Consider the following 26,554-nt stretch of genomic DNA (forward strand, 5'->3'; position numbering starts at 1 on the left):
ATTACTGATTATCATTTTTACTACAGATATTGCAATAAAAGAAGAGAATACCATTTTAGCGACAGCTGCATTAGAGTGGCAAGAGCCGTCGCTTAGTACTGGTATTGCGAAGAATTACATTGTGTTGTACAAGCTGTCTCAACCTTCAAAGTATTGGAATGTTGCAAGAACCAACGTTACTCAAGTATCCCTCAGGGACATCCAACCCAAGTCAGAATATACCGTTAGGGTGCTTGTCCTCACCACCTCTAACATCACCTACGAGAGCCATACTTTTACCTTAGAAACTGGCACAGGTACGTGAATGCATACTTTTATCTTCCGATCATGATTAAGTTAATTTCGATACTGGTTTAAGGCCATTGTACTTAACGTCAAAGGAGGGCGCCATTGTCTTATTGTTGACATGTTAGTCTCTCTGACTCGCGAAAGCTAGCAAGTGTTCTTGTGCTACCTGCCTTGACAAGACTACTTTTACAGCGCCTCTCATGACATAGTGGTTTCAATGTAACCGGAAATTTGGCGGGAGAATCTAACAAATTGCTTACACAACATCTCACCTGGGATTAATTACAATCCAGTCTAAGAGGTCAATACTAATAATCGTAGTCACCTTATGATGATGAAACCAGGGAGAGGTAAGGACTGTACCCGTGTGAATTTCTAGCTTTGAGATGAGGGTCAGTCAAGTCTAAGAGACACAAAGGTTCTTTATTATATCTAGACAAAGGGTGAGCAAAGGTAACAAGGGCAAAATGTGCTGTAATATTTGGAGGGAAAATGTGTTGAGTTGCCCATGCAGGACTCTCTGGTCGAAACTTGAAAGGCTTAGGCGGACTTTTTCAAGCTTGATTGGACAAAGTTAAAATGGCGTCGATAGGTGGAACCACACGCGTTGTGTGAACAAGGTAAAACCGCGATGAATAGCCCATGTACATAGAGAGAAAGCTGTCTCAAGATGATATTTTGGGAAAAAAATCTATCACAATTGTTTTGTGCCAGTTTTTTTTCCGCCAGTTCGTGTCGGCCCTGGGTACGGTGCCCCCCACGCGGTGAAATATATTGCCCAGTTGAGCTATACTTAGAGCAGCTTGACCTTCTAATCATAGTTGTCTTAAGGGATTTATATTTATATTAAAGTGAGGGATAGAAGGTAGAATTCTATGGCGATGTGCTGAAGAAAACAACTTATTTATGACGGTTAACAGTCAATTTGACTGTAAATTTGAAAGATGTATCGATCGTGTTGCAATTCGACGGTAACAAGAGTGAAACGCAGCAGGATTTTTAAGTTGTTTATCGCATCTTGCCATTAAATCGCTATGTACCGTGGGATTTACATAATGTAGCTGCCAGTAACAGTATGTGACTCAGAAATCTGAGGGGAAATACTAGAGAAAGAAAATTATTTACACTAGAAAATTAGTACTGGTGCATTCTGACGTTGTATTGACCACGCTCCGACCTGACGGGGCCGGAAAGCACGAGTTATAGGTTATTTCTAAAAGAAAACTGACCTAAAATTAAATCCGTTTTGTGAAATCTACTTTCTCTTAGCTATAAAATTACACATTATGATTAAATATTTCCTCTAAAAGTATTTTTTGAAGCCAATATGAAAAAGCAATCTTGCATATGCGCAGCCTGTAACACTGTCACTTTGGAAAGAACATCGAGCAGGATGGTTGCTCTACAACAGTAGAGAGTTAAGTATGAACCACATGAAACTGAAAATGAAGTAGTTTAGTCACTGAGTTGCTCACACGATTGGATATCACTTATAATTTCGCGAAGGATAATTGCACATATGAGTTTTGCACATGCATGAGTAATTATCAATTCAGAACAGGGTGAGTGGTTGGGGGCAATTCTTTGTACCCTCCTATAGAGCGCATTGCGGATCACGTCGTGGTGCGGAGTTATGTGCCATTCTTCAGGGGGAAAGGACGTTGACAGGACCCGACAGAGCTCAGCCAACGCAGTACCCCAGGTTTTAAAATATAAACGAGGGAAAGACATGATTATTAATCAAGGGGCTTCGTGTTTACTTTACACCAACTTTAGAAACTAAAACAAGGACTTTCTCCCCTCATACCACGCTTCATATGGTCTTTAGTGGAAAAACAAATGCGTTTATATTTTTTCATTTCCCGGTTATATTGATAGAGCAATACGTTTCCATTTCCTCACAGATCCGACCGAGGAGCCAATAAATACACCAAGCTCTACTACTGCAGGTAACCGGACTATTTCGTTGTCTTGGCGATTAGTGCATTGCCGTTTACTTTTAAAGTAAAGTAATATCATTCCTCAGACTTGGAGGAAGACTCTGGTTGCTTCATCTAGACAGCATGAGACACGGATATTCTACAGTAACAAACGATTGAAAAATAAAACTGCCTCATTGATATGTTATTTGCCGGCTGGGAGGTCGGTATAAAAGATCCTAAAAGATTGACGATTACCGCTAATTCGTTCGCGAAAATGGATCAACACGACGATTCCGCCCGCCGTGAGCGGGCCGGACGGATGGGAAATTCCGTCCGCTACCGGAACCAATGAGATTGCAGGATTTGTCAAATTCCGCCCGCTCACAAACTGAAAAAAAGAAAATGGCATTATTGCATTGCCGTTTACTTTTATGATTAATGATATTTGTGTAGATTTTCCGAAATCGAGAAATCGATATTTATGAAGGGAAGGAATGTCTGTATCGTAGGTATGTCGACGAAAAGAACATTTATCGTGAAGTAATCATCATTCTTCAGACTTAGGTAGACTCAGGTTGGTATATCAAGATTGGAACACGAGGCCGATATTTTAAAAATAAGAAAACGATTGAAAATTAGAACTGTCTTAGTTATGGCAGCCCAGAACTATCATTGAATACTAAATCAGTAATCCGCTCTTCGTGTATCTAGCTTTAAAATGCATTTACATGTAGCTATAATCACGCAACATTTCTACGAAATCAGTGAGGAAAATTCTGTCAGTCGCACCAGAAAAGACCTCATTGTCGAGATCAATAGCCTTGGTAGTGAATCTTTTCTTTCTTGCCACACAGCTCCAATAAAACGGATGTATCCCTACGGTCCTGCTTCTGGGGATTCTGAAGTTCCCAACACTTCTGAATATTCGTGGCGATGTTTTAAGGTCGATATCCCGGACGACGGCATGCAATTCTTCGGAAAACGTCACTACCATGCTTACGTATGTATACAGATATGTAGTTAAACTGGCCGGAAATGATGGCGATTCAAGTGCAAAATGCACCTGCATGACACAAACAGACACTAAGTAGCTCGCTCTCTAAAAGTGCAAGCCCGCCACCACGTCTCCAAGTTGGATTTGTTCCCGATAGTCCCAAATTTAACCCCTTGGCTTTGGCATGTAAATAAAGAAGTGACCAGGTTACTTTCAGTTTTTATACCATAAATTATTCTTAAATTGAAATAGTTTCTTCATAGACATGGACCCAAAGGTTGCCTTTTAAGCAAGATTAATTAACGAATAAATAGGACTAAACCTTGTATAACCGTTTTCTAAACTACTCTTTGTGGAGGCAGCGTGGCCAAGTGGTCAGCGTGTTGGACTCGCAATCCAGCGGTCCCGGGTTCGAGTCCCGCTCTGACCACCAACTGGATTTGTTTCTTGGAAGCCCCGAGTTCAAATCCTCGGCCACGCTTGTAAATAGCCAACTGGTTTTCCTCCAAGCAGTTGGGATTCTTAACAATGTTATGTTCGATTTGAATTATTTGTTTCAGTTGTTTGGTCGGCCCCACTAGCACTTGTGCTATAAACATTGCCGAGAGTAAATAACGGTTACATATATATTTTTTTCACTCTAAACGTTTCTCTTCACCATCCTTTAAAATTAATTTACCGGGCAAACAATAAATCACGATTGTTTTTGGTTTGTACCTTTTTTGATCAATCAGAATCCAAACTGTTTTATGACACCAGTTACTCCACAGGTTTCAAATATTGTGCATGATCTCTTTCAGATCTGCCGCAATGGATTGTTGCTCTTCGATTCAAAATGGCTTCCTTGGTGGCCATATAACTTTGGAGAACGTTGGTGGCTGAAAAAAAGGGCCATGCTTGCTCCTTATTGGAGTTTGACTGATACATATTACTCTTTCGCGAGACACGGTGTGTCCAAAGTCTACTACCATGAATATTCAGATTCTGATCCGGGTTCCCTTCACATGATGAATACAGCCACATCAGATGTCAAAAGGCTCTTAATGAAACCTTTGCCGACAGAATTCCAAGCATCTTGGGTGATGGTGACAACGTGGGAAAATTTGCGGCCCTATCGCTATCCAACAAGCATGGCAAACATTGTAAGAGTACAAGAAGAGTATCACATTCTCGAACAACGAAATGTCATTTTATGTATAGTCTGATCCATTTGTAACGACATTCGTTCGAGCGTTTGTGATGTTTATTTTTTAATCGTTCCTTTCAACTTCCTCTATTGCCCATTAGCAAATAGAACTTTAGAAAAAGTGTAGTCTATTCCGTTTTCGTTGAAAAGACTTCTAAGATTCAACCTGAAGCTCAACTGCAAACGGATGCGTTAGATTGGCTGCTGTCTGCATTGGCCATTTCATAAGTGTGGAAGCATTATCGTGTTGAATTTCAGGCGGTGGAGGCAGTACGTTATAATAGACTGACAGCAGTCGGTTAAATGCATAAAAATGTCGTCTTGTTGTATTTTCAGGGAAACACATTTCAGCTGGTTTTGATCACGGACGGTGTTTATTCCTTTGTGATGTATAATTACCCCAGCAATGGCTTGCAGTGGTCGGCTCCCACACAAAAGTATGTGAATGTTAATGTAACAGGCAGTTAATAAGGCAAACGGGATTAGAAATTAAGGAAAACATCGTGTGCGTTTGGTATGGAAACGAATCACATCATTTGGAGGTTTGCTCATAATTGAAGACGCTTTCCAATACATGATGCAAGGTATAGCAACATCATAATGGTTCATCATCATCATCAACTGGTTAGCATGCCACACACGTGAAATTGATGCCATATACAAGGATTTACCAGCTGCAGGTGTTGTCTGTCTATCGTTAGACAGCCACCGTGAGGCCAGATTGCATCTTGCCAAAAATTCGTCAATGAGCTGTGCTAAGCTGTCGTGAACAAACTCAATGACGTCGTTTTCGGTGTTTTTAGATAGGACACTGAATTTCACTCCTTCTTCCCTCATGTGTTTCCTGTTAGACTTTTTTTAAAGCCACTGACCAGTAGATAAAGCGTTTACGGTCGCTTGCGCACACGTTGATATTGATGTCAAGTGTAACTAGTTACCGCGCGATGCTACTTATTCACAAAATGACTTGTTTTGGTTGCAATGTTTCTTATTCGTGTATCGTTTATATGGTCGACTTTGTTTTGTGACTCTAAGCTCACAATGGTAAACCAATTCAATGTTGTTCAGTGGAAGATGAATAAAGGCCTGTACACAGATTCATCGACTAACTATACCTGGGCGTTAGGTACAAAAATGGACTCGCATTTTTCGATTGTAAGAGAAAGTCTACATGGTTCTTGTTTTGCAATTCGATTGTAAGGCAAACCTACGTGGCATAACTGATAATGTAGTGCGCAACAATATTGATTTTGTGCGGCTAACATACGTTGAGTTCGAAATCGAAATACGCGACGAATTCTCGAATGATTATTTAAATGCTTCGGATGATTTCTTAAGGAATCTGCCTACATTTGTTACTGTGTATCCTTTCTGCGCATCACACAAGGCACGGTTTAAGTGCCATGCGCACGCTGGGGTTGAAATTGACGCAATAAACTACGCTACCAAGTACACGACTAAAAGAAAGCAAAATTTTCCAACTGTGACCAAATCAAGGTTAATGAACCCGTACTTAAACCAGGAACAGCAAAATAGCAGCATACCACTAACCAATAACTGTTAACGTCTTCCAGCTGGAAAACTAGCTGTTATCTGGCGAAAATTATACTGAAATCCAACTGTAAACAAGTACCTGCAGATGGCGTAGTGCGCGCGCAAAGCAAGTGCGAAATACGCAAATGTTTTACTTACTGGGGAGGTGACAGGAAAAAATGTAACGGGCACCGTAGAAGTTTTCAAAAAAAGATCGATAACTTTAAAAAACGCGTGGTTACCCCCACATTTTATGTTATGAATGGAAGTGGCAAGCCTGTTCAACACGTGATTAGTTTCTGGTTGTGAGCAAAAAGTATTTAGACTGTATTTTGGCTGAACCAGAGGAAGGCTGTCAGAGACACTAAAAACGCTGTTGCAACGATTTTGTTATCAAAAACATGCCAAAAATGGATTTTTTGTTACCATTTATCATGGAGTTTTAAGATCTTTATAAATGTGTTTGCTTTTCTGTTTGTAAAAGAGAATTCGAAGGAAATTTGTCAAGAAATATCCTTTCCTTCTTTTTTCAGAAAATGCTGATGTCAGCATTTTTGCTGATATTCAAGGCTGATTATCTCGGAAAAATGCGTGGCTACCCCAATTTTCGGCCCTATCCCCCACTCGGGGGCAAGGAACTAAGCTAACCCCAAGTTTTCTTCTACTTTTTCGGCGTGCTTCTAACCCGGCGCCAAAACCTTTGTATTTAGTAGGCACCGTCCTTAAACACAAGAAACCATAAAGCAAACGCTGCCTTTCAGTAAACACTACTGTGTGCGCCAGTTAAGAAAAGCAATGAAAAAGTTTCCACTTGACCATGTTTGGGTTTACTGTTTCCGTGGGTACTAAAAAGACCTCCCTGGCTTGCCTATATCAAGAACAATTAGAAAAAAGCGCTAAGAAAATACCCGCAGTGGTTGGTTTAAAATCGTGTTTCTATAACTCGATAGAAACATAGGACTACCGCGAGTTGTTGGCGTAATGATGGTGCGAGCAAAAATAATTTACATTTTGATAATCAAAGTTAACAAGTTTTGTTTTTTTAAAAAAGAAATAGAAAACGTGTTCTCCGTGTTTCTATCGAGTTTTAGTAGAATTATACTAATGCAAATGCTATAATCTGATTGGCCGAGCTACTCGTATACTATCAGCCAATAGAGTGCAGTGGCTGTCGGTCGTCCACGAAATGCGACGTTTTTATCGTTTTTCCGAAGTTTTGGAAGAAAGTTTGGATGTAAATGGATAATTAAATCCCTGACAAGACTAAATGAAGGACATTAACGGTTTCTTGACTTAAAAGACTTGAATTTTCTTAAAAAGCGGGCGCGCGCGCGTAAACAACTGAAAATTTACCACGGACAATTCGATACGTGCGATTTTGTTGGAGCGTTAACTTCAATAATGCGTAGAAAAATAATTGGAAACCGTTATTTGCGTTAATGTTAGTTAGATATCTACTAACACAATTAGATTATGAGCTCGAGATTTCTATGAGGTGATAATCAAATTGTTAGTTAGAAACACTCGTGAAAGTTTGGGAGAACTCGAAAAAGCTGTGGAAACACTGGCCTGCGACTCGTGTTCCCACAACATTTCTCGTTCTCCCAAACTTTCACTCTATAACTCGATAGAAACACGGTACATGTTTTCTATTTCTTAAACAAATACAGAAACAGAGACCAACAGGAAGAAGAAAAATAAAAGATATCTACCGGGGAAAACGATGCAAAAGATCATTCTTAAACGGAATATAGCCATAACTTAACCTTTCGTAGAGCTTTCAACCAAGTCATATTTTTGCAGCCTCGGTGACTGGTTGAAATATCCACGAAAATTGAAACAGCTAGAGAACTTAGACAGAACAAATGGCAAAACTAAGTTGAAGAAATGATACATGCAGGCTAATCTTGACTGCTGGACAGCCATGGATGATGAAGAGACTAACACAAGACAAACTGAAATAAACGGAAAAGCTTAAACGGTTTGTTGTTTGCGCAGAACTACTAGATATTATCTATTCACTGAATCATTTTTCTATTATTATAGTTCCCACAAACTGATGTATGTAGTTTGTAAGATAAACTTCTTATCGACGTTGAAGTCATCAGAAATATGGACCGATCTTTTCCGTCGGCTTTTGCCTCAAGCGCGAAGGGCGCAGGACATATATCCACAGAGAAAAAACAGATATCGGTGTCTTCAAGTAGAAGCATGCATTTCATGTTACCTACGTAGGAAGCGAGAGTTACATTACGCGTACTAAAGCCCCTAAAATTGACTAGCCAAAGCACGGGCACTAACAAAGTGGTGCAATAAATTGTTAATAGCCGTACTATCAAGCATGCGTCTTATCGCTCAAGTTGTTTTAAGATTGCAAATCTCTTGCAGATTGTACTATAGATATTACTACAATTCGCGTGGTTTACCTGTGGTTGGCTGGAATGCTGGTGACAAGCAAGAAAACGAATATAATGTGCAACGGTAAGCTAACGCTGAACGATGTCGATAACATTGCTTCTTCTTTAAGCTGAGCTACAATTTATTGTACAACTAATCGTAGTTTAGTCAGACGTCCGAACGGTCGGCTAGATGTAGTGGCCCAATGACAGTGGTCACGTGAGAGAGATTCTCCTGTATTGTTATCAGTCTTTACAAACCTCTAGCCAATTTTTTTTTGATATTTGCTGTTTTTTCGACTAAAGGTCTGGCACTGTCAACATAGATACCATCGATGGTATAAGAGGCAACACTGACATGGTTGGAAAATGGTTCTTTAGACTTGAAGACTCTCGTGGGGCGCGTAGCGAGAGGCAGGAATGTATAAAGTGGTTTAAAGCACAACCGGATCCTCGTGTTTTCACTGAATTCCTTGAGCCTTGTCCTTGCAGCTTCCGACAAGCCTGGTGGGACGAGAGGTTCACCGTGAACTGGAGAGACTGGCCAAGATTGTGTGGCTACTCTCAGTTTCCTTCAACGGACGGGTGGGGTCAAGAGTGTTGTTATTCTTCTCACTGGGAAAGCTGGGGTGCACTGCTTGTGGGAAATCCGGGAGGAGGTTCTGCGCATAGATATCACAAGCTAACGCAGAAGTGGAGGGCCAAACACGACTCGAGTGATGTTCTGGGTTATCAAAAGTGTTGCGTCAACACAGACATGTGTGATTTGTATTATAACAGACGTCCCTCTGATGACTGTGGAAATTATGTGGTACCAGAATGGAGTAAGAATTGTTTCTCCGTATCTTGGGCGGATTAGTATATTTTATAAAAGAGGGCGATTCCAGCCACTTTTTGAAGATAAATAATAGAACGGCTAATAGGTACCTGTAAGTCTAACAATAATCTTGTTTTTAAACTCCAGCGTACAAAATTTCATAATAGCCACATGTCTCGCCAACCAAATCTTTATTCGGTAGTTTTTCCTTTTAATTTTATGAAAATTTGAAAATAAGGAGAGGTTTTAAAACTCGGCCAAAGATTTACTTTGAATTTCCTCCAAAGCATCAGTACAATAGTATGTGTTTATATTGGTAATTCAGAGGGTTTTTGTGTACACCTTTTGCTGTTCATTTACAGAAAATAAACATTCAGTTGTGTCCAAATTTCTTTTTTTATGGTCAATAAACTCTCATTAACACTAATATGACCTTCATTTGCGCGTAAGGAACGTTCAAGAATAACATTTACATATGCATTAACATTCAAAATCATCAACAGAAAAACAATACCTTCATTTGACATTCATTGACTGTAAATGTATTTTCATTTTGGTCAAAAAAAAACTCGTTGTCGCGAAACGACAATCATTTACACTTTAGGACATTCAGTTTTCAACAAAAGACTTTCAATAACACAATTTGCATGAGAACTCACAATTAATTGCGTTATTATGCAACCATATCCATGAAGGTAACAATCTTTAGTGCGGTAAGACAAACATTACCGTGTTTTCACCAAACGTTAAGAGAAAACAATCGCTCATTCGCGCAGTTCTTTTGAACAGAGATATCTCGCCCAATTTTCCTCGAAATTTTGATTATAGAACAAGGAACCATATGTACTTTTTTTAAAAATATATTGTCACAATCCTCCCCTTCCAGATATATGTAAATTCGGCCACTTATGAAACTTTTTGCGTACAACTCAGAGGGCGCACTACAGTATACGTGTTAGATTTCTCCAGATATGCCACGAAGAAATACTGTAGAATCCCATTTGAACACCGCGAAAGGATAGTCAGGGCCTTTGAAGATGTCAAAAGAGACGAAATAAGACGCCAGGGAATTGCTCTGTGAAATTATCGTACGCAGCTGTTGCAGCAAGCTCTACAACGAAATATGTATTGGTACCATTACGGCAGCTAAATGTGGACAGTGGTTTCGTTTCATGCAAACGTATTTGCCACGATGCCTCAATAGTCAGGCAATTGAGGGATAAATCGTTCAGCGAATTTGATATTCTTTCAAAAATAAATGTTATTATGGCTGTAATGTTTGTCTCGCCGCATTAAAGATTGTTACCTTCATGGATATGGTTGCCTAATAATGCAATTGAATGTTAGTTCTCATGCAAATTGTGTTATTGAAAGTCTTTTGTTGAAAACTGAATGTCCTAAAGTGTAAATGATTGTCGTTTCGCGACAACGAGTTTTTTTTTGACCAAAATGAAAATACATTTACAGTCAATGAATGTCAAATGAAGGTATTGTTTTTCTGTTGATGATTTTGAATGTTAATGCATATGTAAATGTTATTCTTGAACGTTCCTTACGCGCAAATGAAGGTCATATTGGTGTTAATGAGAGTTTATTGACCATAAAGAAAGAAATTTGGACACAAATGAATATTTATTTTCTGTAAATGAACAGCAAAAGGTGTAATGGAGTATTTTCCCCTTTGTCTTGTCTTGCTGTTTTAATAACCAGTTATAAGTTTTGTTTTCCTCTCCATCATTTTATTAACAGGTTGGCTTTGGGGTGATCCTCATTTTGTCACTCTTGACGGCAAGAACTACACCTTTAATGGTCTTGGCGAATACGTCATGGTAGATGCACGGAACGGGTTTTTTAAGTTACAGGCTCGAACGAAACTAGCCAAAGGTGATGGAACAGCTACGGTGTTTTCTGCTGCAGCTGCGAAGGAAAACAATACAAGTGTTGTCCAGGTGGATTTAGAAGATGGTGGTCAGTTGTTCTTTATCTTCTTTCAAATTGTTCCTAAATAACAGTTTATTGTAGTCGACGTTAAAATTCATTCTGAAGACAGATTGCGTTCTCCGAAAGGAGGTTTTCTTAGGCATTTATCTATACCCATATCCAAAGTGATAAACTAGTTTCAAGCTTACGTTAACACTCAGAATGTACCACAACTGAAAGCTGTTTTCGGCTACTGATATATCATACTAGATTTTGGAACAAGCGTCATCTTACACAATGTACAAGCTCGGTATGTTCCTTTTGTTAAATAGCTAGTAAATCTTCTCCCAAATTCCATATACAGAGCGTACGCTGGTTATTAACAACAATGTGGTGCATTTTTATGGTGCCCAAATCCAGTGTTTAATGGCGGAGGTCCCCTTATTTATGAGTGAATAAGTCATGGGCATTCTTATTAGCCTAAGTAGCTCTTTGTTTAGGCTGGATAGTGGCTCTAGTTAACCTGACTGGTGCCAGATTAGGCGGAATAGCGTTCTGTGTAGCTTTAATAGTACTCCGATTAGCCTTAATAGCGCTCCGGTTAGCCGGAATAGCGCTATGGTTAACCTGAATTACATTCAGAATAGACTGAAGAAACCTGAAGCTATATTAGCTTGTTTGTGGTTGGCTCTGAATAATGCTAATGTTAACACAATATAAACTTGAAAGGTTCATTGTCTCACTGACTTGCTCATGACTAAAGCTCAAGGACTTATTTGACTCATAAATACTTAGATCTCCCAAAAGCGTTTTAAAATATTGACTAACAACATATTAAAAACACAAACATAAAGTGCTATTTATAGAAAGGCGCGGTGTTAAAAACGGAATGTATAAACAATAAAAAGTTATTTAGAGATTTATTAAATCCGTTTTGAAATCACTGGCTATCCTTGCAATCTGATTGGCTCTCAATGGTGCGATTTATTCACGAATCGCACTATTTTTTGCTCTAAATCGCATCTTTTTCTCAGTCATTGAGAATGGGACAGTAAAACAAAACAACAAATCAGATTTCAATATTAGTTTAAAGTAAACAATAAAATTTCAGGAAAATGAAAGGCAAAAAGCCATTGTGTGGAGAATTTAGCAACTAGTATTGCCAAAACTCTGTTGTTATTGTGTTTTTTTTTCCAAAAAACTTGACGAATGTAATTAATTACAGTTTCTAAATGACGATTATCAGTTCCTTCAGGCTGAACACTAACTTTAATGGAAGTTTCTAACTTTCAGTGTCCATTTTGACGAATATTTGGCGATTTTTCTTCAACATCTGCTCAAAATCCGTATGATACCGAGTCCAGTAAAACACAAACAAACGAAAACCACACAACAACAAATTCAGGGCCATCTCAAGAAGGTAGATGTTTCCAGGTTTCTGGTAGTTTCAAACGAAGCAACAAAAGAGCTCAACTCTGTCGCTGTGAATAAACATAGTCAAAATACGCCCCGCTCCACAAAACAGTGAATGAATGAACGTCTTACGAAGCTGGTGTTAGTCCCACCATCTTGGAAATATCTTGAAACAAATGGCGCCGCAAGAACTTGACAAGGTCCTGACTATTGAGTCCTTCGCCGAGGTCACAAAAAGAAACGGAGATGATAACGAGCTGGACTCCCTTAAAATCATGCCATTAAACGGTATGAAAGAAAAAAAAGGTACCATCCACTGGGCATCGTGCACTCGAGGGAGTTTCACAACTCAAAAGAAATCCATCGCAGAATTACGCAGGATGCACCTTCAAATTCCTTCTCCAAAGACAATGAAAAGTCTCAGCCTCAACCACAGAAGAAAGAAAGACCTTCCATCATTGATTCAAGCGACGAGAATTGAACTTTTATACCTGAAGCAGACTATTTTCGTTCTGACTTCAAAAGCGCTTGTTTCTTTGTCATGCTCGGATGAGTTTTCGTCACATGACATCGTTTTGCATACTAAATGAGACGTAAAGGCGTTTCCGGTTCCGCTTTTTTTGAACAAACCGGCTACTGGAACAATACACCAAAAGTCTAAAAATTAAGGCGATAAAATTGTGCGATTTCAAAATGGATCTAATAAAGTGGCAATTGAACTTCGTGTCGTGCAATTTTGGTCTGAAATCATACTTGTGATTTCAGACCAAATTGCACTCCACTCAGTGCAATTACCATTATTAATACCAATGACTTACTGTGTTGTATTAAGTGTTTGTGTTCTCTTGTTAACAGGGTTAAGCCTTTTGATCGACGGAAAGAACTTTAATTACACAAGTCTCACAAATGAATCTGTCACACTTAATGGCTCAGTTGCTATTGCCAGACCAGAGAACGATTCCTTTGTAATGGCTTTCCCATCTGGAATATCAGTTACAGTGAAGGTGGTATCAGGGGCACTTTCAATTGTGTTCGCGGCGCCGAGAAGTTTCAAAAACCAAACGAAAGGTCTCTTGGGAACATGGAACGGGGATCCTGAGGACGACTTTTTGACGCCTAATGGCACGATTTTGCCTTCAAACGCGTACGGCAAAGACATACATCATGATTTTGGTCTTCTCTGTAAGTTAATTTCACTACTTCTGATAGTTGCCACTGTTGTCAGTAATGCTTCTGAACCACTTAACAATGTATGCTTCAGTTATCATTCTTACGTGTTAGTTTATTTTCAGCTCAATGCCGGTTTTAGCAAACACAACCTTTGGTACTTATTCAAAAGTGTTGCAACAGGGGGAAGGGATTAGGAGTACCCATTGAAGACAAACTGAGCCAATGGTACCGATACCAAAGAAACAATTAGTAGTACCCATGAAAAAAAAAAACAAAACAACAACAACAACAACAACAACAACAACCACCATAGCTATGGGTACCCACTCGAAATAAAGAAGCACTATACTCGGTGTGCATACCCAATCAAAATTGTACTAAACGTTCGTAGCTCGAAGTGTTGCAGTCTGAATATGACGTAAGTTTGTTACGGGATAAAGTATACGCAAGATTCCATGCATGCATGAAGTGAGGTAGTTATGACTAGAACAGTATTAACATCGATGTTCCTCTCCTTAATTAAGGGCAAGTGGACAACATGAGCACACTTTTCACGTACAAACCAGGGGAAGACGTGGAAACTTTTACAAATGCTTCTTTTGTCCCCATGTTTCTGGAGGACCTGTACTTTGCAAATGACACATTGCGCAAACAGGCGGAGGAAGTCTGTCAAGGAGACATAAATTGCCTTTTCGACTCCGCCTCAACAAATGATGTTTCCATAGGAGCAAGTACCAAGGCACTATCTTCGACACTTGAAGAGGAGTCGTCTTCTCTTAGTAAGCATTTACTTTTGAGGCTCTTGTGAAAACCTGCGGTATAACGCTCTACATCGTTCATTTTTAATCTTTTTAAGCGCTATTAAAATTACAGTCATAACTTCTTAGTAAGTACGCCATGGCTGCGAATTGTCAAATGAATCTAATTTCTAATCTAATTTGACCTCGCACTGGCAAAATTCCTTTAATGTGAGTTCTAACGTACCCACCTATTCGCGCTCGCAGTTACATACAACCGCACCTACCTTTCCGCTACCAACCTACTCACCTTCCTACTTGACCATCTTGCTACCTATCTACTTACCTACCCACCTAACTACCTTCTTTCTTCCCTGTCTATCTACATTATTCAATGCCGCGCAGTTTAGAAAGATTTATTCATTTTGATCTTTACAGAAAACTATCCTCCACGGATTATCACAGATCTGTCTCAAATCAACGTTACCGTGAATCAGAGTGTTAGTGTAACTGTGGCTGCAGAAGACCCTACTAACGACACCCTGAGCTTCTCCGTCATTGGCGTTTTGCCGTCTGACGCTGTTTTGCTGAACAATTCCAACTCTATAACAATAACGTGGAATGGAACTATGGAGCAGGCAAGATTAACAAAAACTGCTTTTGTTTCACCAAGTGTAAATGTATTTATTATATATTTTATGTTCATCGTTATTATGTGTCACATAACAACGGATAGGATTTATACGAACGTTGCCTAAGATAAATATTGTTTTTACAGATTCATATGGAATTCGTGGTAAAAGACAGCCAGGGGGCATTAGCATTTTTGAGGCCAATCATCAATCTATGTGCTTGCCTTAACAACGGTCTTTGTTATCAGTCTACCGACAACAGAAATTCAACACAAAACAATGAGATGAACGTACTTCAATGTGAATGTTTAAATGGGTATACAGGAACATCCTGTGAAAGTGATCTCGACGCGTGTGAAGCAAATCTTAATCCGTGCTACCCTGGCGTATCATGTGTTGATCTTCCCCCTCCAGCAAACATATCCGGTTATAAATGTGGACCTTGTCCGAGCGGTTTCACAGGAGATGGATCCAAATGTGAAGGTTAGCCTCATCGTATTTAATAATCCAACTACCACTCTTACCTTCGGTTTCTTGAGACAAAATCACTATAGTTCTTTTCTTGGAGAATGAAATTAAAGTAACCTTAAAGACTCATGGAATTCGACCTCTTTCTGATTCATTGAATATATCCTTTCAGTGCAGCTTGGCAATTGGTTGCTCGGTTAGCTAGTTTGCATTTTCCATATTTTTATCAGTTACTCTAGTCGTTGTAGTCGGAACCTCTTGCAGGCGACCATCTCTCATATGCAACCGCGACCACTCTAGCCAGTAATTATTTGAAACTTTTCCCGGTAGGCGTTCACTCGAGTAATGCGTTAACGATCAATGCTATCCTAACATAAGAACTTCATTTATGATATCCGTTGTTTCCCGTATACAAATCACCATTGGCTTAGTATAACCCTTTTACCCTGTAGGTACCATTTGCAGGAATGGGAAAATTATACAAATACTAGAAATGTTGCCGTTAGTTTTAAGATATTGCTTTCTAATTGTGCTATACCTTTCGTTATAGATTTTGATGAGTGTTTAAACAGTGGTCCGAGTGAATGCAAACAAATCTGTATCAATACACCAGGCTCGTTCGTATGTGATTGTTACAAAGGGTATCGACTCAATATCGACCAAAGCACTTGTGACGGTTGGTGTTATCCAATATCTTAGATATTTTACCATCAGAAGTACTTGATCGGCAATCTATTTTACATTGTATATCTCTGTGTACGTTGTAAAAGGCTTTATCGAAATAATCTTAGCAGCAGAAAGGAAAAGAAACGACACGTACGATCAATACTTTCTTTCCTTGTTCGTTAATTTTTCCTTACGCGGAATTCTTTTTTAGTTCTTTCCCCAGCCAACAGCATAAGAACCTATGACAGGCAACTAATGGCTTCGACCTCGTACAACACACCCAACCCTGTCCTGTCCACAGTGCACTGTCACAGCATTGATAATTACGTTTGTTTCCAAACTTTTAGATATAAACGAGTGCGTCCCTGCTAGTGACTGTATGCACAAGTGTAAAAACTTTGACGGTGGATACAACTGTAGTTGTAATGACTTCTTCAAGGTGGATACTGTAAATTCCAAGAACTGCATACGTACGTATATTTTAAGCTGGTATTATCTCTGAATTGATCTACTTTTGAAAATACCAAACTTTCGATGGGAGTTATACTCCTGAACGCCTTACGACTGCAAATTAATAGATAAACGTCTACGAAACGTTATGGGAAGAAATCAATGAGTATTACACAGAACGTTTTACTGCATTATACGTTTTTCTTCAACTTGAACAAAATGGAATGTATTCCTCTCATATAGTTACAAGTGGATCCATCAAGCCATTTTGTTTTTCATTTTCGAGGCAACAGTTCCAGGGCAACACATGTACATGTGGGTTAAAGGTTTGGGAACAATCTTTAAATAATCTTACTTATATATGATTTCTATTATTACAGCGGACTCTCTATGTCAGGACGGGAATCATGACTGTCAGCACATCTGCTTTCTCAGTTTAAACAATATTCAAAACTGCGCTTGTAAACGGGGATATCTTCTTACCGATGATGGAAAAACGTGTAAAGGTGCGAATAAGCGAATAAGTGTTTTCCTTGCTAATAACCCAGTGAATAAAATAAGTATTTTTATTGACCACTTCCCCTGTGAGGGGATTTGTTTCCATGGCTAATGGAAACAAATGTTGAAAAGTAATGCAAATGAAAAAAACGTGGTTAAAAATCACAACTGGTAGGATGCAGGCCCGTTGGCTATATACAATCGTCATCGAGGGGCTGAACTACGAACTAACGAGAACAGCACCAGCTAGTGGTCAGACAGGGACTTGAACCCGCGACCTCCGGATTTCAAGTCCGACGCCCTAACCATTCAGCTCCGCTTCCTTCACAGAATGTTCTGCTGAAGTATGCATGTGCGAAAACCATGTACAGTGGTATTAAATCGACTCGTCAGGAGGATGACGTTTATTAGGAAGTTAGATCTCGAAATTTAATCTACCAAGCTTCAGCACTTGGGTTGGCAAAGACCCTTGGATTAAAAATGGCGGTCAAGCCCACTTCAGCGCAAATGCAAACTTACGTTTAAAAATCTATATTTTGCCGATCCAGAAACAAGTCTGTGGTTAAGGAATTTTACCCTATATCTTTGACGAGTCCCACTGAAAATTTAAATAAAGAATTGGTTAATGCTTAGCGTGCGTATATCGAGTTATGGATGCACGGGGGAAGTTTGGAGAGCACGAAAGAAGCGTCAGAGTTGCTCGAGGCCCAGCCGAGAACAACTCTAGCTTCTTGAGTGGTCTGCAAAGTTCCCAATTGCATCCATAACTAGATATACGCACAGCAACAAGCGTTAACCAATTATTTTATAACAGAGCGACAACAACTTGTGTGCTAAAAGATTTTTGGTTGTGGGTTCTCACAAAGTTCTCACAATGTGCGACAAAGGATTCTATTGGCTGGTTAAAAACATTCCACAATCATTTGAGCAACAGTTTAACGAAAGCACTTCATCTGGTTTCTAAAATTGTCGATGAAAAACTCGCTTCTTCGAATGAATGAAAATGTAGGCAAACAAAGTCAAAAATACTCAATTACAATGTAGACACACAAAGTCAAAACACTCAAGTTTTAAGTAAGCATCTTAACTTGGCAAAAGTCAAAGGCTCGAAGTGTAGGGTTTGGATTGTTCAGAATGATGTTTGCATTATTTAACTAAAGGAACCTTCGGCTAAACTCGACGGAAATTTTCCAGCTAAAATGAAACTGCGTACGTCACGTTATTTACTCACGGCCGTAAATAGAGGATTTTACCATGATGGCTCAATAGGAATTAGAAAGGACCAGCGCGCGCGCTATGTTGTAATAAGTTTTATAACTTAGCGCGCGCGCTAGTCCTATCTAATACCTATTGAGCCATCATTACCAAAATCTCTATATATGCACGGCCGTGCGTATATCAGATAACGTGTGCAGTTTCAATTTAGCTGCAAAATATTTCCGTCGAGTTTAGTGCAAGTTCCTTTTGATTAAGTTTCGGCAATGTAAAGATTATTCTGAACAATCCAAACTCTACTTCGAGCCTGTGACTTTTGCCAAGCTAAGATGTCTAGTTAAGGTGATTCTTCACATTTGCATTGCGCATCCTTATTGCGCATAATTTATGGCGTCACAAGCGCGCGCTCGTGCACGCACACATTGAAAACAAGGCGGATTTGCCTTGGTATAGAGTTCTGTCAGCTGAAAGATGGCTATAGCTCACTAACGAACTCGAGCACCCCAATTTTTTTTTCAGTCGTTTTAATCAACTAATCATTAGCTTTGCGTGAGAAAAGACTGATCTGATTTCTATTGCTGAAAATTGAAGAAATAAGGAAAATAGCAGCTGCACTGTAGTCTTTTCTATTTGCAGTTTGATAGCCGTGGCAAGCAATTTGGTTCCAATATTTTAACAAGGATTCAGCTGTCTGTCAAAATCAAACTTAAAAGCTTATTTGTGTTCGACACAAGTATTGACTGTAGTTTGAGGCGTGTTTTCATGACTCTGGGCTCACAAAGATTTTACAATAACTTGGAATGCGTTCTTGTAGTAAGCATTAAGGTGGCTGAACACAGTTTTTGATACCTGTGTTTCATTCACTTTTTTCTCTAAAACCCTTGATCCCTCGGTCACCAAAAATGGCAGCAAGCAAGTTAACAACACAAACTTTGGGTTTTTGATGGTTAAGCTGACGTATGTGCCGTTGTCATGGCAACATGAATAAATATAAACAGGCCTTTAAAATCGGTTTTGTTTATTTGTAGAAAATCTAGTCATTAGATTTTCTTTATAATTTGCAGTCAACGAGCTTGTAACGATTCTCACAAGTTAACACTATTTTGCTAATAATTTAACAGAGAGATATTTAATTATCCCTTGTTGAGGTTTCACTGGAATATCTAGAATTTCCTTTGTTAGAGTTCCATTATTTTCAATACTCCAGTTACTTATTTCCTTAAGTATTTTCGTGCCAAATTTCGTGAAATTCTAATGAGTGGTTCTCGAGAAATAGGCGTATTTCCGAGAGTGCAATTTTTCATTCAATCGCAATTTTTTGACTTACCACGCATGCGCTACATTTAACTGGGTTCTTTCGGTAACAAAGAAAAAGCTGAAAATTGCTAGGTTCTTTGCATCGTTACCTTTTCTAACATATCTTTATAATAAAAGACTAAAGCCATCAATACACTGCGTTCAATTATAGAGAAAAATAGCACAGATAGTGCGGGTGTCGAGTAAATAAAATGATCGCTCTATTGACGGCATGTTTGTTTTTTCTAATCCTTGTGCGCGCGCTGAATTGCATCAGCAAAAGCGCGCGCGAAAACTCTGTTCGGCCACCTTAAATAATGATAAAATGAGACATTTTCAATGTGTCACTGCTCCTTAACGAGCATGGGCACCCCCCTTTCTATTTTATAATTAAAGTTCTCATATGATAAATATTCAGTGGACAAAGTTTGGACAAAAATCTGTTGACAGTTTTATTTCAGGGGAATTACCTTAAACGTGAGTATTTTTACTTTGGTTGTCTACATTTTCATCGAGTATTTTTGACTTTGTATGCCTACATTTTCATTACAATTCGAAGAAGCGAATATTTCATTGACAATTTTAGAAACCAGGTTAAGCGTTTTCGCTCAACCGTTGATCAACTGATTGTGGCGTGTTAGGATCCTAATGACCTTTGTTTTTCTTCACCCTACATTGTGAGAACTTTGTAGTCAATCACAAATAAAACATGTTTTAGCGCGCAAGTTGTTGTCGCCATGTTATAAAAGAATCGGTTCATGCTTTAAGCTGTGCGTATATTGAGTTATGGATGCACTTGGGAAGTTTGGAGAGCACTCAAGAAGCTAGAGGCTGTCACCTCGTGCGACTCTTACGCTTCTTTCCTGCTCTCCAAAGTTCCCGCGTGCATCCATAACTCGATATACTCACGCTAAGCATGAACCAATTCTTAAATAATCATTATACATGTAAAGCAATAAAAAATTTCTTTCCTGTATCTTATTCGTTCCTTTGTTCTTTTTGCTTCCTTTAGATAACGATGAATGTGCAACGGATGAAAACAAGTGTAACCAAAAATGCAACAACACAGAGGGAAGCTACTTGTGTTCATGTGTAAACGGCTTTAGACTGGACACTGACAACGTCACATGCATAGGTAGGAATTAGAGCAAGGATAAGAAAAAAGGTGCTGTCGCCAGTAAAAGCGTGGCAAATAGACATGTTTGTTAATAACAGAACGTTGCAGCTGAACGTTGCTGCAATATGTAAGAATTAACACTAACTTCCACATTAAGAAGTAACAAATAGCGTCAGAATTGCCTGTAAAGACCAAAAAAAAATAAGAATGATGCCGTTCACTTTTCATGAAAGTTTTTGTTTTCGTTTAGACATCGACGAGTGCTTGGAATGGACATTTCAGTGTTCGGACGCCTCACAGCGCTGCGTGAACACCCAAGGTTCTTACAAATGTAAATGTGAAGATGGACTTTACTGGATTAACGAGACTTGCAAAGGTGAGAGCTTTGGCTCTGAAGTTTTGGTCTAAAGACCGACAATATCGGTCGACTCATTGATCGAATGTCGGCCGATGTATCGACCGACACACGGACCGTATGTTGACCGATATTGTCGGCCGGTACTCGACCGACTTATGCCTTAAGTACATATAGCGTCAGAATTGGAAAAAGTGGACGTTAAAAATTTATACCGAACCAATGGCAGGAACGCCATGTATATTTCAGACAATCTTTAAGCGAAGTCAACGATGAACTAAAATTCCCAATGCGAAATTGATTTTTCTCGTTGATCGGTGTCTCTTCTTGGGTCATACAGTAATTAAATACTTAATAATATTTACCATTTTTGAAAGCTTATAAGCTTTTTCGGTTCTTTCTCTCGGAAGGTCTCGATAAAGATGAAAAACCACCGCCTCCACCACCAGCGCCGACACCAAGAAAGCCATCTCTTGAGGAAACACTTCAATCAGTTATCATCACTTTGGAGGGGCTTAGTGCTAGTCAGGTGTTTTCTTTTATTCCCCAATAACATATACAATATGGTTTATTTGAAACTGTGATAAATTTATTACTTCATAGGGATGTGTGGAATGGTCGACGATGTACTTTTAAAAGAACTGAAAAAAGTGAAATTGTCATGAAAATGAAGTTGGGATCACGGCACACCTTTTCAGTCACTCTAATTTAGTAAAGGTCGCACAGAAAGCTCTAATTAGAGACCTTTGGAGGATCCAACGTGATTCGAAACCTCCAGGGCCTTTAAAAGGAGGTCTAAAAGAAGAATATTCACGTTCCATTCCCGCAAAGCCAAGTTTTATGAGCTGAATAGTAACCAGAAATTTCCACAGAGCATTTGGAGTTATTCTCTTCATCTCTCATTTATATATTCATATATACATATCGCAACTAGCAAGCGTAAGGAAAAGTAAGTAACCGTTCAATTTGTAATAAACAGGATACTTGCATGTTTCCAAAATTACATTCAGAATTGGCAACGTCTACAGACGTTTGCATAAACCCTTAACAACTCTCGCCTCGCGCGCTGCTATATCAGTTAACAAAGTGTTAATGAAATCTATTTTTTAACAACATCTTTCGTTATTTTTTTAGTATATTCAGTTTATATTTGCAACAGTTAATGATAGAACGGTCTCTATCAATTTATGGTGACTGAATTTAAGCTAAACTCAATTGGTGAAAAATGAATGAGTGAGCGAGGAGCTTGGAGATAGACGAGTCATTAAGTGTGCAATTGATATTCTTTGGTTTTCTCGCCTTTAACAACTTTTTTAGTGGAACTTACCTAAAGAGGAAGATTTCAAGGGAGCTGTTGCAGATTCCGTTACCACTTTCTGTGCAAAGATTGGGGATTGCATAAATGAAAGGAACCGACAAAGGTTTTTATACAATCGGAACTGATTTGAATAATTTATCCTTATTGAGTACAGTGTAGTAATAAATAAAACGACGAAGTAACCTATATGCAGATTTACTGGGCTTTAGTTATAAAATTAAATGATTCGGTATGGTAAAGGTTTTACACAGTACATCAATTACTGACGGCCCCTTTTTGGACTGTGAAAAGCAAATGTTAAGTCGGTAAGGCCAATGATAAATTTTTATACGAGCCTATGTTGTCTGGGTTAATGCACCTACAGAGACGACTATGCAGGCTAATTATGTCTACTCGAGACAAAAGAGCCTCAAGCCGTCGAGTTTTTTCGGGTGTCCGTAGCATTAAGCAAGAAGGTGGATTTCTACACAACGCTAGATGGGATGTAAGTCCATCATAGAGTCCACTCAAGTATTTGTGGGTATCCATTTATACACTTAAGTGGAGAGAAGCTTTGTTTAAAGAGCGCAACGCAATGACCCCGGCTGGTTCCGGAACCCTGGCAGCTCGATTTGGATTCTAGTGCACTAACCAAGAGGCTCCCCACTTTCTAGGGACACCTATTATCCTTGTATCTCAAATGACAATACCGACCACTGACTAAAAAAAAAACTTTTTGTTTGGTTCTTAGGAGAGCGTTGGACTACATCTTATTTACGTCTGATCAAGTACACCTTCTTCCAGGATTTCCAGAGCAAGATGTTTATCCCCTACAAATTCGCCTCGCGATTTATGTCCAGTTTCCTCCAGGAGTAGCTCAAGACTCCAGTTCCACCCTGTCCAAGAACACATTGCTTACTGTCATCATTGAATCTCGTGAAAAGCTGGAGAAGGCGCTGAACGTGACCATAATAAACATAACAGCTGCTTTCTTTGACGATTCCACGGAGGGCAGTTACACTGTGACCCCTCCCATCTATCGTGAGAAAAGGATGAAAGATTATTTCATTGTTGGAGGCGCAGTGGTTGGATTCCTTTTTGTTGTTTTTGTTTTAATCTTGTGCAAGTAAGTCCACTTCACAGTTTTATAACCTTGAAGGACGAACAGCGTCATGTCATGTCATGTCAAATAGGTCACGTTCATTAGACGTTTCGGGCGTAGCCGTTCTTCAGTATTTTGAACATACCGAAGAAGGCCCAAGCCTTAAACGTCTGGTTTACAAGAGTTACGTCACACTTGTTTTTTTTCAGTCTTAAGGTGTCTTACTACAGTTTTGATGGACCATAACGTTTTTAAAACTCTTTTGAAAGTTGTTCCAAGGTGTTTTCCCTTTCTCTTATTACTGTTTTCTTAATTCTTTTGCCATTGGATGTTGCGCTTAAACAAATTTTATACCTTAGTAAACAGCCAAAATGCCGAGTGGCTGGGATAGACTGGACATTAGTAGGTTTAATGACGTTTTTCTCAAAATCTACCGGTATGACCCTACCTTAAAGTTAGCAATTGGCTCTGGTTAAACATTCATGAAAAGTGAAATAAAAATCTAAAGGGCAGATTATTTAAAAACAAATACTTTTTCAAAAATTTTGGCTCTGAGCGCGATACACTCGTAAAACTAAACTGTGAAAATTTCACCATAGCCTTAAACGGTAGGTTTTCAACAGGTTTTTTCGCGCGGGAATTGAATATCGCATGCCCTTTGTTTAAGTGCGCGCTCATGTGACGCCTGGTATCGCGTGTGAGAAAGTAAGGGCAAATTACAATTCTTGTACCATTTGTTTATCTTTCTTTTCTTTTTTGTCATAGTTTATCGGTCCTAGCCACCCCCCCCCCCCCCACCCCCTTAAAACGACCGGAGAGAGGCCCAAATGTACCTTAAAAGATGGTCCTCACAACTGAAAAATAACTTATTTTTCATTTTTCCTAGTAAAACAGATTCGCCAAAAATATTTTTAATTGAAATATTGTATTAATTAACCTGTTGGGAATGTTGTAGAAATTTTATTTCTTAAATTATTGTCTTCGCCATATCATTTGCATTTTTTAGGTGTTGCATTTTAAGAAAACGTTTTGCGAAAGAAAGAGAGGCTGCTGATAAGGATGGTGAGGCGGTAGAGTTGGATGAATGCTGCAAACATCAGATTGAAGGAAATCTAGGTTATACCAACGAGCAAGTCGTTAACAATGATGAAGATGGTAACAACGAGTAGCATCTTCTAAAGAAGTTTGGACTGTACTGTAGTTAGAGTCGTGCGGCTAAGTTAGAATTCATGCCCTAGTAGTTGTTGCTTTAAATCTTTAGAGTGTTTGAGACGAACAGGACAACATGATGTGTCAATGGCGAGCTATCAGTTTATTTCGCAGGCAGTTATCTTCAAAACGTTACCTGATCAGCAAGCTTTTATTCTTCTGCCTCGTGACCGTACTCCAAAAACGTACTGATTCCTGATATTATAACGTACACATTTTTAGTAACCAAATACGACGTGTTTTCGGTAACCTTTTGTCAGGGCCGGATCGCACTTGCGGACAGGTCTGGTACATTTGGTGGATTTTGTCATCAATGCATCGCTTGCTGCAAACACGTTGCGCCTTACAATTTTTTAAAGCAAGCAAATTTCCTATGATCGGCCCTCATCACACTCTGTGATGCATTTTGTTATCTTCAGTAAAAAAAACTGAGACAAATTGCGTCGAAAGAAACTTCAAAAAGGGTCGTCCTCGCGGGAGAAATAAAGTTTCCGATTGCTAATTGTGTTTTATATGGGAATTAGCGCCACTCCAGCACCAAGGAAGGACGTTTTAAAGGTAAAGCCAACAAGATTTGGATTACTTGTTTTAAGATACCTGCATTAGAAAGGACGCAAAGTTTTGAAGAAATTGCACTACAAACCAGCGTCATTGACACGGAAGTACTTGTTCAAGAAGGCAGCGGGAGCATGAGACAGAGATTTACCTATGTTCGTCCTTGCCTTACGATTGAACTTTTTAGTTCACATATATTAATTTGTGTTTGCGATTTGCTTTAGATATTAGCGAACCGATGTTTGCGTTTGTTCTTGCTTGTTCACGCGTGCAGGTAGTTGCCTTAACTTCAGTTTCAAATATATTTCATCTTTCATGGGTTGATTGAACGGTTTTAGAATTTTGATAGTTTTTGTTTTTTCCGTCTGTTGCTATGGTTTAAAAACTTGACAGCTAACTTTCAGTTTCGATAGGGTCTCGTCAGAGACCCTATATAGGACAAATGTAGATTTAAATAAATAATGAGTTAAAGTAGCTCTCGACAGGAGTGACTGTAGGATAGGATAACACTTCAATCTTTGTACCCTATCGTACCTTTTTGGTAAGACAACATATCAGACGAATTTGGGGCAGCCATGGTTATAGTTTGGCGAGAAGAAGTTAAGCTAAGGAGAGACTAACTGAGCCTCTATTTTGCCGACCAAACCATTTAGGTACAATTAGATATTTACCGTACTCTAAATTCCACCATAAAACCAGCCATACAAGGTCAGTGGCTTGATATCACAGGATATCAGAGCAAAAGACAAGGATTCGGAATTTGCTAATTGCGAATTGAAGTACGTTAAATGACGTAAATGACGTAATTTTATCTACAGATACTTCAAAGCTCTTGTAACCATCGCTTTTAATCAAATTCTTAGATAGCTCTAATAAACGTTTTTGGAAGCATGTAGTCTTTACACATTTGCAGTAGCCTTTTATTGGTTTTCATGACTAGATAATCCCAGGTCCTTTATGCTTCAAGTTTTTCTAGCGGGTAAGCAGGTAATATCATTGTAAACATTTTCGATGCTTTATTAAAACAGAAAGAAAAGATAAACTGGTGAGAAGTTCGTTCTTATTAACCAGGAAATGACGATGACGAATTAGCGTGAAAGACAATTCATCGAAAGGCATTTCATCTCGACATTCCAAAGTTCTAAACCGATCGCTAGCATGCCCTTTGAGATACAATGGAATCCCAAAACTAAATTGGATCCACTTATTTCATTAAAAAGTGAAGCACGTTTATCATTATCTATAAACTCATGAACATCTTCACGTTCCAAGCCTGTAAACACTGGAAATTGAACTAACAGTTTCTTCAATGAAACGC

At 39.0% G+C, this 26,554-nt stretch overlaps 1 protein-coding gene across 2 annotated transcripts in view; it reads left to right on the forward strand.

The window, feature by feature from the left end:
- LOC110043096 (uncharacterized) overlaps window positions 1–26,278 on the forward strand; it is a 390,873-nt gene extending 364,595 nt beyond the window's left edge. For both annotated transcript variants that reach the window (XM_089292808.1, XM_089292809.1), the window contains 21 exons: window positions 27–296; window positions 2,193–2,237; window positions 3,065–3,210; window positions 4,005–4,346; window positions 4,727–4,827; window positions 8,312–8,404; window positions 8,626–9,143; window positions 10,886–11,104; window positions 13,325–13,651; window positions 14,164–14,418; window positions 14,815–15,014; window positions 15,155–15,491; window positions 16,027–16,152; window positions 16,490–16,612; window positions 16,973–17,098; window positions 20,614–20,736; window positions 20,969–21,094; window positions 21,484–21,602; window positions 22,391–22,494; window positions 23,122–23,496; window positions 24,479–26,278. In XM_089292808.1, the coding sequence (XP_089148934.1) occupies window positions 27–296; window positions 2,193–2,237; window positions 3,065–3,210; window positions 4,005–4,346; window positions 4,727–4,827; window positions 8,312–8,404; window positions 8,626–9,143; window positions 10,886–11,104; window positions 13,325–13,651; window positions 14,164–14,418; window positions 14,815–15,014; window positions 15,155–15,491; window positions 16,027–16,152; window positions 16,490–16,612; window positions 16,973–17,098; window positions 20,614–20,736; window positions 20,969–21,094; window positions 21,484–21,602; window positions 22,391–22,494; window positions 23,122–23,496; window positions 24,479–24,641 (4,238 nt within the window). In that variant the 3' untranslated portion in view covers window positions 24,642–26,278. The remainder of the gene's footprint in view (window positions 1–26; window positions 297–2,192; window positions 2,238–3,064; window positions 3,211–4,004; window positions 4,347–4,726; window positions 4,828–8,311; window positions 8,405–8,625; window positions 9,144–10,885; window positions 11,105–13,324; window positions 13,652–14,163; window positions 14,419–14,814; window positions 15,015–15,154; window positions 15,492–16,026; window positions 16,153–16,489; window positions 16,613–16,972; window positions 17,099–20,613; window positions 20,737–20,968; window positions 21,095–21,483; window positions 21,603–22,390; window positions 22,495–23,121; window positions 23,497–24,478) is intronic.
- The last annotated feature ends 276 nt before the right edge of the window (window positions 26,279–26,554 follow it).

Source organism: Orbicella faveolata, unplaced genomic scaffold (assembly GCF_042242905.1).
Source record: "Orbicella faveolata isolate gen_17 unplaced genomic scaffold, um_ofav_v1 contig_24, whole genome shotgun sequence".
Lineage (NCBI taxonomy): Eukaryota > Metazoa > Cnidaria > Anthozoa > Scleractinia > Merulinidae > Orbicella > Orbicella faveolata.